This window comes from Mytilus galloprovincialis, chromosome 8 (assembly GCF_965363235.1).
Source record: "Mytilus galloprovincialis chromosome 8, xbMytGall1.hap1.1, whole genome shotgun sequence".
NCBI lineage: Eukaryota > Metazoa > Mollusca > Bivalvia > Mytilida > Mytilidae > Mytilus > Mytilus galloprovincialis.
The window spans coordinates 20,246,912-20,261,221 of record NC_134845.1 but is presented as its reverse complement, the minus strand read 5'-3'; the positions used below and the strand labels follow the sequence as shown (position 1 = coordinate 20,261,221).

Genomic DNA, 14,310 nt, shown 5'->3' with positions numbered 1-14,310 from the left:
ATCTGGTTTATTTCTGTGAACTATTGATATGCTGCATTAAGGAAATACTATATGCATTTTTAAACCATGAAGTTGTTTGCAATAAGTATCATCATACTTATGATTATCAAAGAAGGTGAGTAAAATTCAAAAATTAAATTTATGTTATAACAACAATCCCTCCGCCTTAATGTGACATTTCAGAATACAATTTATCATCAATATTAGTGACACGACCATCACTATGTCAGGCACATTTTATCATACTTTATTTAACATCGATAAAACATATACTGACAATTAATTATGATTCGTTGGATATTTCATGGGTAAAGGTGATCCACGCTATTTAAAGTTTGACGAACGACAAATAACCTATAGACGTATATACAGATTTGAGCACTTCAGTGTTGACATGAATATCAATTATATGGTCATTTTATAAATTCCCTGTTTACAAAACTCTGAATTAATAAAAAAAAAAACTAAGGATTTTCTTATCCAAGGAATAAATTACATTAGCCGTATTTGGCACAACTTTTGTGAATTTGGGGTCTTAAATGCTCTTAAACTTTGTACTTGTTTAGCTTTTAACTATTTTGATCTGAGCGTCACTGGTGAGTCTTATGTAGGCGAAACGCGCGTCTGCGGTATAAAATTATAACCCTGGTACCTTTGATAACTATTTGGCAAAATAAGGAAATTAAATATCAATGAACTTGAAAGTTTTCCTTATCCATGCACATTGGTAATAGATCCACAGTAATAGAGAAATTTCTAAAATGCAATGATTAAACGAGAAAAACTAGACAATAGACACACAAACAAAATTCCGAATGAATAAGATAATAAGGTTCTTCTAAAACAATACCTTCAAAAGTATAACACTGCGTAAATGAAAAGTATCGGTATCTGTTATTTAGCCAAATCGAAATTCTTTATTGGTAAAATCAATTAGACAACAGTAGTTTAATGATGTTTGAATCGGCTAAATTGATGAAAGAGGTGCAGACAAAGGCTACAAACAAGAAAGAGGATGATCGTATGAACTCTAAAAGAGACGAGACCGGATGCGCCGAAAGAATATTCATTTATTGTTGTACAACTACTATCAGCCACTTGTAGCGTGATGTGTGAACATATTGCGTTTTTGTTAAGATATATAAACGCCGTAAGAAACGTCTTGTCTTTAAGTACAAAATGATAAATAATGGTAGCATTTTTATTATTGTTTACCAAAAGGTGAAAGTGAATGGACATCAAACTCTACGCTCACATGGAATGAGGCACTATTGTACTGTAGCGATAGTAACAGTTCCTTAGTACAAGGACATTCACAACATGCCCGTGGGGAGTACTGGACAGGAGAATACAAACGGCTGTCATCCTGGATGCATATTATAGGTACATGTAATAATGATACCGATATTTTGATATATTTTCGTATAAGTGAAAAGTAAAATAACAAAAAATTTCGAACTCCGAGGAAAACAAACAAAGAATTTCAGCAATCATAATAAGAAAAATCACTTTTATTTTAATATAATTAGAGATATAGTATGCCAATGTTACATCTCTCCACAATAAATATACAAAATGGCACAGACATAACCAACTCTTGGTCCTCACATGAACTTCTACAATGAGTAAAACCCATACCGCATAGTCAGCTTTGAAAGGCACCAAATGACAAACATTGAACGATTGAAACAAGAAAACTAACGGCCCGATTCATGTACAAAATAATGACTTTATTATATAAAAGTATTGATAGGCACAAAAGGCTTAACAAAGGATGTACACCACGATACCCTACTGTAATATCCACAACAACCCATATCATATGTTAATGTATCAAGGCTGGTATGAAAACTTTTAAAATACTTCAGAACAAAAAAACCTACGATCTGTTTCATTCTAAACACACTTTCACAAGTAATATATCGTTTGTTTTCAAAACAATGTTCCTAATTCAATAAATAGTATCGTTAAAAAGTATACTTATTGCAATTCTTTGATGACATGCTTCTTTCGCTCTGTAAACAATTGATTGATAAATTTCTAGATATTTCGATACTAAGTATTTACTAAAGATGAATATATAAATGGCTGTTACTATTTATCTCCCTCGTAGATCCACATGTAATGCAAACTATGTGGATTTTGCTGTGTTCAAATTGAAATTGAAAAAAGAAGAAAAGGCAGAACTGTTATTCCTATTCAAAAGCCTATTTTTGGATGGAGAATTATCCCATTGGTTCTCATACAAACTCTTCTTATTTATAGCCTTAATTTTGAAATCATTTATATATATCACTAACGCTCGGGATAATGTTTCAAATATAATGGCCCGCGCCATGAACAAAATTCAAAAATTCTATGACTTTCATGCCGCATTATTTCTGCAATGACAATTAACTGAAATCAGTTCGTTTAATAGTAACATAATAGGAAATATTTTTCCTTTTTTGTGTAAAAGGGTGCTACAGTTGGAATTACTTGAGCGAGAATACAGACGTACAGCGTACGCTCTCTTTATCGACACCTTCTTTAGGAATATGTCAGGAACTTTGTTTGCCGGTCAACGTTTTTGCATTTTCAATTAAGGTAATTGTTTTCATTACTTATATCATGTATATGCAATGAACTTCAAGATAAACTTTATTATGTTTGATTGATCCTCTTTATGGGCAAACCTTTGTTTAGAAAGATAACTCATTAAAACAGTTATGGTTTTGTAATAGTCAGGTTTCGTCAATGTATTTTAAGCATGTGCCTGGAACAAATTAGAAGTAAAATAGAAGCTTATAATGTATTTATTAAAATGGTTGACACAAACGAACTGATGATTTTAAGAGTTATTTCCCTGTATCTAGGTCTACCTCCTTAAGTGTAAGTATAACATATTATACATTATCAACATCATGTATAAATTTTATCTTAACCAAACTGTTCATTAAAATATATGAGGGACTGAAAACTGAAAACCACGTCATTTAGATAAAGGTCTATGCACACAGGTACAGGTTGTATCTGTATCACAAGAAGATGTGGTATGATTGCCAAATAACTCTTCATCAAAAACCAAATAACATGCCCTCTATTTTTGTAGACTAACAAGTGTTTGTGTTTGGGTAAAATCCCGGAAAGAAATGGCCTATCATCACAGACGTGTGATGGTAAATGTCATGAGTCGTGCCCTAATGATTGTGGAAGTAGCAGTGATCAAAACATATTCAATGTTTATACAACATCGCCGAACACGATGACAATGAGTGGTAAGTATGAACGGTATAGGTATAAAGGATTTTCTACAATATAAAAAAGAAGATGTGGTATGATTGCCAATGAGAAAACTCTCCACACGAGACCAAATGACGCAGAAATAACCAACTATAGGTCACCATACGGCCTTCGATAATAAGCAAAGTACATACCGCATACTCAGCAATAAAAGGCCCCGAAATGACAATGTAAAACAATTCAAACTAGAAAACTAACGTTTAATCTATGTATAAAAAGTTAACGAAAACAAATATGTAACAAATATAAACAAACGACAACAACTGAATTACGTACAGATATGTGAGTATTTGCAGTAACTGACAGCTAGTTCAAAGCCACTAACAACTTATAAAAAAATCATGTATCTAAGACTGAATTATCAATCAGTACACATCCATTATCCAATGGATTTAATGTAAAGACGTCATAAACAGTCAGAGAAAAAAAAGACCTTACGCAATGCAAAGATACAGTTATCGACAGATTGAAGATCCATGAATGTGAATATGTATATAACAATATCTGTTAAATTTAAGGCGGGGATAAAGAGTAAATATATGTAAATTAAGGGTATGTAATACAAAGTTTCCCATCGAAACAGGAAGATGGAGAAATGTACCGCGAAATGAGAGAATTTGTCCAATTTGTAAAGCTGGTTTGGGGGATGTATACATCTATATATGTGAATGAATCAATTATGAAGTTAAGGATTTCAGGGGGAAGTTCATACCTCCATATTATTTAAAATATCCAAATGTAAAAAAAAGTACTAGACATGCTTCAATATTGTTATAGTAATGTGCTGTCTAAGCTGTCATTTTTTAATTAAGGTAGAAAAGATGCTTGTCTAATTTAAAACTGTTATAAACAAAGACTTATTTCTGAGGATGTATAATCCAACAATGTATAATGTTTATATTATGAACTATGTTGTAATTAATATTGTGTATAATATATTCCAGTTTCGCAGTCTTCTGCATTTTCTTTAATGAACTAAACTAAACAATACTATTTAGTTTGCTTTCAATTTACTGATAACAAAATCAATATCAATACCATGAATATAAACAATATTTAATGATCTAATTACAGTGTTGAATTGGTAACCTATTAGAATAAGTTTATCTAATGGGTCATAAGTTTACCAGGATCGTTTCTAAATTTCCGGACACTGTAAACATCATTTCCGAAATAATGAGGATGTGCTTTCTCCTTTAAAATAAGTTTTCTACAGATACAACCAAACTTCAAAACCAAATCTTTTTGTATGTATGGGAGAATTTAGAAACGATTTTAAGTAATGTGTGGTACCGAAATCCCTGTCTTGATAATTTACCAGTAATACATAGATAACGTTAGTTAAAATAAAAAACGTCACAACCACGGCCGACACTCGGCTAACCGAGAGATTGGTCGGTTAATCTATATTGAGTATGCGGCTATATGTGCAAATGGTCTGTTAATCGGGTTGGTTATACGTCTGTTAAGAGTAAAACGCACAATTTTATGTAAAACTCTATTAAATATACAAATTTTTGGCATATTATAAGAACCAAATCAAAAAAAGAAAAGTGTCTGACAAAATGATATCTATCATAGAATATTTTCCACCTGTAAACACATTTCATAGTCTGCGCAGTTTTCAGTAACACTAAAAGGCGTCGCGCAAGTATGTATAATTAATGCTTATACGCATAGCAATTTTTTAATAAAAGGCGAAACAAACAATTTTAGATATCATTTAAAGGACACAAAATAGTACTTTGGTTCTAAAAACATAAATGACATTAGTAAATATTTCATAATTGTATTATAACGTGAATAATACCAAGTTTTAGTGGAAATTATGGGAATAAAGTCTATTAATGGGTTGGACAATTGAAATTGTGTTAGTTAAGAGTTATTTAGCCACTGCAATAGTTTTGCTACATTTATATTTTGCCATTGAAAAAGTAAAGAATGAGATGTTCTTGAGTAAAAAAAAATAATAAGGTGCAACAGTATCGTTCTAGTAAGAGCATTTTTATTTTGACTTTCTTTGCATTTTATTGAAGGGTGTGTCACTTCAATATAGCATGATATGGATTGACCGCTGGAATATGCATGAATTTAATATCAACGTTTTCAATCAGCCTTAATTTTTGAATCTGTTCAAAGTAGCACGTTATCAAATCCGACTGAAAGTGTGTTTCTAATACAACAGAGGGGTACATATAACGTGTTGTCGTTCTCATATGCACATGTTATTTGTCACTGGACGTTAACCCCTAATTCGTCAGCATCATCCAATTGGTTCTTTTCTTCTATTTCTTAATTATATGTTGTTTTCAAATCATTCTAAAGAAGTAAATGGAAAGGAGCAAATGCAGCTACATTTTTTTTACTAAAGATTTAATTTATTTTATTCCGTTTAGTTCCTTTTTACATAAGTGCAGAGGAGAACTGCAGTTGTCCGCATTTAAACTTTTAGCATTCATGACCAATATGAGTAAATCGCAATCCGTTACTGTTTCAACACCCAGGGGTGTTTCATGTCTGTATTCTTAAACAATTATTATTTTTTCTCTCTTTTTTAGCAATGCATCAATCTCGACTGTCCTTATCTACTATTCTATATTCTGCGTCTCCATCCAGATTCTCGTGTATACCATGAAGGTCAGGATTGAGGGTGGTGTTTATTTCTGTATTCTTTAAATTGTAAAGTCACTTTTCTCTACATTTTATTTATCTTACTCAGTATTATTAATTCGTATATTTTAACTTATTTGATTCGTTCAGGGATAGTCACATGTTGAACTATATTATCGAAAGTGATCAAAAACGGCGGATAGCAAAATGCATATTGCACAGCAAAAAGCATATTGCACGGTTTATTTATATGTCGTTAATGTATAGGAGACAATATGATATCTATAAAATTCAAACAAAATCAAATGACGATTTTGATACAAATATGGTTGGAAATTTAATAATATAACAAGTATAGCCTATGTATGAGGTTGATAAGGATATATCGACCCAAAAAAGTATTTCGACCTAGGACTTCGTCCTCAGTTAATATACTTCTTTCAGGTCAATATATTCTTGTATTGCCCTCATACAAACAAAGGCTATAATTGTATATTATTCCACTGTTTATACACATTGATAGTTTAATCAATATCTGATTTGTTGAGACTATCCCACGTGTCATTGAACGAATCTTCATATCTCCCTGAGGCACGGGAAATGCTCTATTCTTTATATTTTAGCATCCCAATATATTTTACTTACTGATGTTTAGTTACATTACGACGTTTATCTCTGATTTATATACTGGTTACCAATGAAGATGAGAAATTGGTGTCATTCATTATGTAAACAGAATCCATACGATATATGCTACCATTCTTGAAAGAAATTAATATTACTTTAAAATAACACTTTTTGAAACCATTTTTATCAATTTTCAATTTCAATTGTCTAAATTGTTAATTGTTCATGTGTTGCTATCATATATTTTATGTTTCATTGCTCATGTGTTGTTTCCGTATATTTTAGCTGCTCGTCTTGAGCCTACCAATTTGATCCGATAACACCCCATATAGCAATAACATTATATTTTTATTGCCATTCATAACTCTTAACCAATTAACAGACCGGGTTTTATTCATCCGACCCATTAACAGACCAGGTTTTAAAAAAAGATTGATTTATGTCACCAAAATACAGATTTTCAGGTAGATTTTTCACACAAAGATATCAATATGGTTAACAAACATAATGCCTGTCTGTTTTGGATGTTCAAAATATTGCATGCAAGTAAAATCAACCAACGTGTCATTTTGTGTTCATTTAGTGTGTGTAAAATGTGTATAAATTTATTGATGAGTAACCCGCCTTTTCATTTTAGATCGTACATCGAAGCTAGAAAAATAATAATTACACCACTGGATTCAGTATATTGAATTGTTTTGTTAGACATGAATGATATTTATAATAAAGATATATTTAAAACGTTTTACAATGAAACATGCTAAACTTTCAATGATTTTCTCGATAACACCTGATTAACAGACTTTAGACAACCCGATTAACAGACCAACCGCCGATATAGCCGCATACTCAATATAGATTAACCGACCAATCTCTCGGTTAGCCGAGTGTCGGTCGTGACAACAGAATAGACTTGTGAAATATAAACACAGTGAGATATGGTGCAAAGAAATATCTCCACAAAAAAGGGAAAATTAGTCTTAGTGGCAAGTATGATTAAACTTAAGCTATAATGGACAATTAAAAATGAAAAGAATCACTTTATTTATTTTGATTATAAATCACATCATTGTTAAAAGAAAAGAGATGAATATAAAGCATTTAGAAAATATACACACTGAAACTGTTTGATCCTATTGAGATCCCAAAACAACCGAACACATTTGCTTATCCATAACTTGATGAAACGTGATATTTAAAAAAAAATGAAACCTTACATGTCTTTTCAAGCCCATTATTTCTCACAAAGTATTTCAACTCAATCCTTCTGCTTGGTATTTACCAAAAACAATAATATAATGGATTTGGGGACTAAGCATATTGTAAAGACTTTTTATTGTTGTTGTTGAAGACCGTATGAACGGATATTCTAAACTGGAATCCGTTTGTATTACGCTTAACTCAAACAATTTGTGGAAGTCAGCTGAGAATCAATTTAGTGATATTCGTTATATAGTTACTAGTGACAATAAATTATAAACAAATGATTTTGTCAGAGATGCACGATCGACTAAAACAATGTTAAAGATCTTACGAAAATATAGCGATGAAAACGTTGAACATGTTGAACTGTGACTCTGTTGTTTAAAAGCAAACACATACTTACGTTACCAGCTATGGTATTTACTGTTGTATTTCAAGGGCGGAATATACCGACAGGAGGGTAAACATGGTTCAAATTTCATCTGTCATACCAAAAGATACATAGAATGTATAAAACAATACCTATTTATCAATAAACCTAATAATAACCGTACGTGTGTCAAGCATTTACTTCAGACTTTGTTTATTTCAGATAAATATGATGTAAAGAAATTATGTCTGTCCCTCTATAGTACCGACTTCCTTGATACATACTATTTTCGACCTGATTCCTGTGCATCAGCAAGTAGAGGACTATGCCAAAGAAGTGGTATGTATTTTGTCCAATATTGCATCAGTTCAAAATCTTTAATATTGTCACTTACACTACCAATACATTCATATATATATAAATTAAGGAATGTATCTCCCTCATGCAAAGCTCTGATTCCTTTCACGGATTTGGCTATACTTTTTGGACCTTTTGGATTATCGCTCTTCATCTTTTATATAAGCTTTGGATTTCAAATATTTTGGCCACGAGCATCACTGAAGAGACATGTATTGTCGGAATGCGCTTCTGGTGCAAGAAAATTAGTACCGTTAATTTTATTACTACCACTGGGTCGATGCCTCTGCTGGTGGACTATTAGTCCCCGAGGGTATCACCACCCCAGTAGCCAGTACTTCGGTACTGGCATGAAAATACGGATTTTTTGTGTTATTAAAATTTACTGTTACAAAATGATAGAAATTATTATAAATTAAGGAATGTATCTCCCTCATGCAAAGCTCTGATTCCTTTCACGGATTTGGCTATACTTTTTGGACCTTTTGGATTATCGCTCTTCATCTTTTATATAAGCTTTGGATTTTAAATATTTTGGCCACGAGCATCACTGAAGAGACATGTATTGTCGGAATGCGCATCTGATGCAAGAAAAGTAGTACCGTTAATTTTATTATATTCAGATTCAGCTAAATCCCGAATCCGGGTGCGGTATTTTCTTGTTGTTTTAAAGACCAATCATTGCCTTTGGACTGTTTTCCATTCTGAATTTCATTTTTACCTCAACGTCTGCAATATATATCTGAATTTAATCCTGTACACGTAGAAATTAATCTTAAATGGAAGAAAAACAATAATAGATTTCAAACTTAATAATTTTGAAATTAAGAAGAGTCACATCAGACGAAGCGTGCATCTGGCGAAAATAATAAATTTCAATCCTGGTATTTATGATGAGTTTATTTACACTCCCAAAATATCTGAATATGTTTGAGATGTTTAAAGGAGATGGTTTAAGTAGCATCAATAAAAAGCCTTTTAACCTTTTATCTTTATAATGTGTATCACAATGTTGATGGCGTCCCAATGATATCAAACGTGAAGTTTACGTTCGACATTCAAAATGATTTATTATTGTTCAATTATTGACATAACTAAAATGATTTTGAAAAGATTGAGAAACTGAACTATTTTGCATTTACAGGGGCAAATAATGGTTCTAATTAATCCTGTTATTTTTTATATTCATGTTAGATTTTGATGAAATTTACGTCATGTTTTTACCCAAATGGTATGCACCTGGTAAGTTTCTTTGTTTGTATCACTCGACAATGCTTTAGCTTCTGCCATGAAAAATAAACAAATGTTTTTTGTTATAAATATATATTTGTTTTTGGCCAACACATGATCACCAATGACTTATGTCTGTCACAGATAATAAAGACGAACTGTTTAAAATGAATGACTATACAAACTGGGAAAATGCCCTTAAAGCATGCAAGAGAAATGGATCTTACTTGTTTGGAAACATTACTAGTGAAGCAGACGCAGGTAACAAGATCAATGGATCTAACGTGAAAGAAAAGACGACCTTTTGGCATTGGCTTGGTATAGCAAGAAAAATATATTTAACAACAGATACAGGTAAAAATTACTTATTATCACAATAAGATTTTTAGCATTAACATTTGTATATAGATATACGATGCCTGCGAGTTGTTGCAAGTTTATCCGAGTAATTTACGGAAACGAGCGATGTATTCATGGATGTTTTCGATTGACCAATCACAAGTTGGCGTTCTTCAACACTTTAAACAAAATCCGTATAAGTGAAGTTGGCTTAACCAATTATGTCGTTTTGGGTTGCTAACACAATTTTGTCGTCAAAATAGACAAAAAAAAACTGTTTCCAACTGTTTCACAAGAGGGAGATTCAACTAGCTATAAAACCATATTCAATTAACCGTGTCGTCAGCAGTTTATGTACCAAGTAAGGAATACGACACTTCATTTCCTGTCGTTCTGTTGTTATTAGAAACATGTTATTTTATTTCTTGTCATTCACTTTGAACTAAATGTAGCTGTCAGTAACTGCGTGTACTCTCAAATCACTACTTAGTGTCTTTTAATACGTTCTTGTCAAAATTATTATTTCTATGACGACCCATATCTTACTGAAAATTACCCTTCTTTAAAAGAGATTTTTCCACCACCTTTCCGTTATGGCTTACCGCAGACCAACTCAAAGATTTTCAAGTTACATCAAGGTATCTAAACAGGATACATCGACAATAGGAGGTTATAAATCATACAAAAGAGGCAATTGTAAATGCTGCAAACACGCCAACATTAAAACCCAATTCGTTAGTACAGTCAGACAAAATAAATTCAACATTTTTATATCATCCAAATGCAAACGCTAAATTGTATTTCTGTTCTAACGTGTGGCACTAGCAAATTGCAATATTTTGGTGAAAAAGAAACACCATGCAACTTCGGACTGAATAACCATCGGTCATTTTATACAAAAGAAAGAATATGCCCAATCAAAGGACATCTTTTAATAGAAAGGCATTGTTTTGAAAACGTCACATTTTAAATCATTGAGATAAACAAAACTGGCAGGCAAGGAAGACAAAACGAGAGAGGAAGATAGATTTTTGATGCAACTTTTATAGGTCTATTGGTCTCAAAAAGAGACAACACTAGTAACCATATCCATTAATATCTGTGAAACAGTACTAGTGAAACCGGTAGAAGACAATGGAGAATAGTTTCGAGCATGAAATACATTTTGGATCTGCTGTCATAGGCAACGACTCTCCGAGTCTCGGATCAAAAACAGAAAACCTCAAATCTATCACAGGTCAATGACAGAAACAGCCAGTATATAGCACTATAGAACAGGCTTGTAACTTGTCCCAAAAGGTCATTTAGCCTAACAAATACTCATACCTGCTTAGATAACATTTAAATTTTGTCTTTTGATGAAGACCACGCGTCATGAAAATCTTTGAAATCATACAGTTTGCGAGAAGACGGAATTGTCATTTTATTTTACACAGGAAAACCTACTGACACACGATTGGTTATACAGTGCAAAATGTATGATGGTTTACTGGGAAATTTCGTGGATGATTGTGATAGTCAAGGTAGAAAATTACAAGCTGTATGTAGAGGGGATAAGCCTAAATTAATGGCTATTCAGGTAAGACGGCCAACATGCAAAAACGATTCTTGTGATGCAAAATCGTTGTAAAGTCCATTTGAAAAAAGATAAAAAATAAAATAAAAATCAGATCTTTTGCAGTTTACAATTATCAATGTAATGTACGAATTAATTTAATTTCATTCATTTTACTGAACTAAATAATAAAGTTTTAAAATTTGAAATTATATTAAAAATATTAAACAAGATCAATGAAAGATAAAAGAGTGACAAAAGTGACACTGATAACTACTGTTGAGATTATCAATTTTTACAATTCAACACAACACAGTTTTAATATTAAAGCGATTATCTTGTTCATATTGGATTTAAATGATTGTCCGGTTCTGCTATTGACATTTGAATTGCATACGTAGTTATGGTTTAAAACTGCATTTCTCTTCATGGAACACAATATTCTGATATATATTGTCTGTGTTATATTACGTCGTAGAAAAGAGGGAGAAATGGAAGCAAATTGAGCCACAAATATTATAATTTTAAATGATTTCTTATTGAATATTTATAAAACTAAAATTGAAATGAACTAAATTTTACCGGTTAAATGTTTAAATGTATGTCTTAATTTTAAGATCAAAACTTTATTCAGACACAAAACCCCGTAAAACATTGAGTTAAATATCTGCGTTGCTCAGGTGACTTTTATAAGTTAACTTCAAATTAATTTTCGTTAATAGCAAGAAAACTTTTGAATTAAGTTTTGTGTGATATTTATTTCAACTTTAAACCTGACGACCAAAATAAAATGTCAGGAAAAAAAACACGTTACTATAAATGGTTTGAAGGTAAAAACCAATCTCAAGAATTTAAAATAATGAAATGCAGAAATAAAGTTGTTCGGTCGAAATGTCTATTAACCATTTGCTTGTTTATTTGTGATAATAAAAGAAAGTCAACATAACTTCTGAATATAAAATGACGTGGATAGAAGCAAATCACTTCTGCAAGAGTAAAAACAGCACCATGATACAACGTAAAATTGACAACATGACCAGCGACTATTGGAGAGGCGAATACAATAGACTATCCGATTGGATACATATCATAGGTAGATAAATCAAATTTAATAAAATATTATATGGCACACAGTATTGCAATAATTTGCCAAAGAAAGACGAAACATACATAAGGGACTGTTTTGTCGTACCTTAACAGTGGTAAAAAACGGTCAAAAGATCAAAGACAAACCACAGTTTACAAAACACAGTATCAAAACCCCCAAAACTGTGCATCTCGAGCACAATCAAAAACCGGGATTGGTCTCGGGTGCTCGAGAAGGATTTATAGATCCTGCTCCAAAAGAAAAACTCTTCGTACCCATACAAAGCCTTCACCAATGATAGGTGTTATTCGGCAGGTAACTTTCAGTAAACAAGAGAATTTTACATAACAAAGAAGTACTAGTATCTTGCAAGTGTTCATTCAACAAGAGAAGACACACTTTTATCATTCATTATTATACTATTCGACAATTACGTGCACTTTTTTTAATTGAAAATATTTTGGTTGCTTGTTTATATAAATTATGATCCGATAAACATTAGTTCAATGTGCCTTTCAATAATAATCTCACAAAAAGGAAGAATAAATGAAATACAGTTTAAAATTGGGTCAGCTGTTTTTACGATATTTTAGGTTAATGGTAAAAAACTAACAATAATAATTGTGTTTTTAAATGCACTCTCCTAAAGGTTATCAGTAAAATAGTTATCAAAACTAGACTGAAGGTTTTTCGTTTTTGTTTTGTGGTCAAACAATATGACATATTTATCGAAATGTATCGTTTAAAAAATTAAACAGTTATATTGAAAGAAACAAACATGAAATGCATATAGTGTTCATATGCAGACATAAATAAAGTTCATTTATCAATTTCATTTCTTCTTGAACGTAACGATAAAATTCCAATAACAAATTCAATATGAGATGTCAATATATGGCAATGAATACGATATCGACCGTGCGAAACCCTCATTGGAAGTCAAGGTCGTTCAACATCAATTAGAAATAGGTAAAAATAAAACCTTTTTCCAACAAATGATATGTCACGGAAAAAACAGAAAAGACATAATCAATGTCAATATTATTGGTCAAATTATTATACTAGTTTTGTAACTCGGAATTCACAATAAAACATAAATAAAGTCATCCTAGATACCAGGATCAAATTTTGTATTAACGCCAGACGAGAGATTCGTCTACGAAAGACTCATCAGTGATACTCGAATCCAAGAAAGTTGAAAAGCCCAAATAAAGTACGTAGTTGAAGAGCATTAAGCACCAAAATTTCTAAAAGTTTTGGCAAATACAGCTAAGGTAATCTATTCCTGAGGTAGAAAAGCCTTAGCATTTCAAAAATTCAAAAATAGAATCAAAACAAATGTTAAGTATATCCTATTTTTGTGCACATACCTTCGGTGAAATAAAATCACCATACATTAATTTAAGGCAACAGAAATACTCAAAACACATATGAACGATTTGTTAAAGTTTGTGTCATTTACTAGCATTATGTTTTATATCCCTAGGTTGTTATAATTGGAGTTATTTAAGGTATCATACAGATCCTAGTACCTCGATGACTTTACCTCGGTCATCCCTTGGATTGTGCCAGGAGCTTTGTCAGCCTTTAACAACCTTTGCGTTTTCTATAAAGGTAAATACTTCAGGATACAGCTATGTTTTATCTTGG

The 14,310-nt window shown here is 31.7% G+C and overlaps 1 protein-coding gene across 1 annotated transcript in view; it reads left to right on the top strand.

Moving 5' to 3' along the window:
* The window catches only part of LOC143085282 (uncharacterized), a 30,622-nt gene continuing 16,312 nt past the window's right edge, over positions 1-14,310 (top strand). Inside the window, exons 1-9 of the mRNA XM_076261548.1 lie at positions 1-115; positions 1,222-1,383; positions 2,459-2,586; positions 3,092-3,257; positions 8,315-8,431; positions 9,824-10,033; positions 11,455-11,597; positions 12,507-12,666; positions 14,147-14,274. Of these exons, the coding sequence (XP_076117663.1) occupies positions 67-115; positions 1,222-1,383; positions 2,459-2,586; positions 3,092-3,257; positions 8,315-8,431; positions 9,824-10,033; positions 11,455-11,597; positions 12,507-12,666; positions 14,147-14,274 (1,263 nt within the window). The 5' untranslated portion in view covers positions 1-66. The remainder of the gene's footprint in view (positions 116-1,221; positions 1,384-2,458; positions 2,587-3,091; positions 3,258-8,314; positions 8,432-9,823; positions 10,034-11,454; positions 11,598-12,506; positions 12,667-14,146; positions 14,275-14,310) is intronic.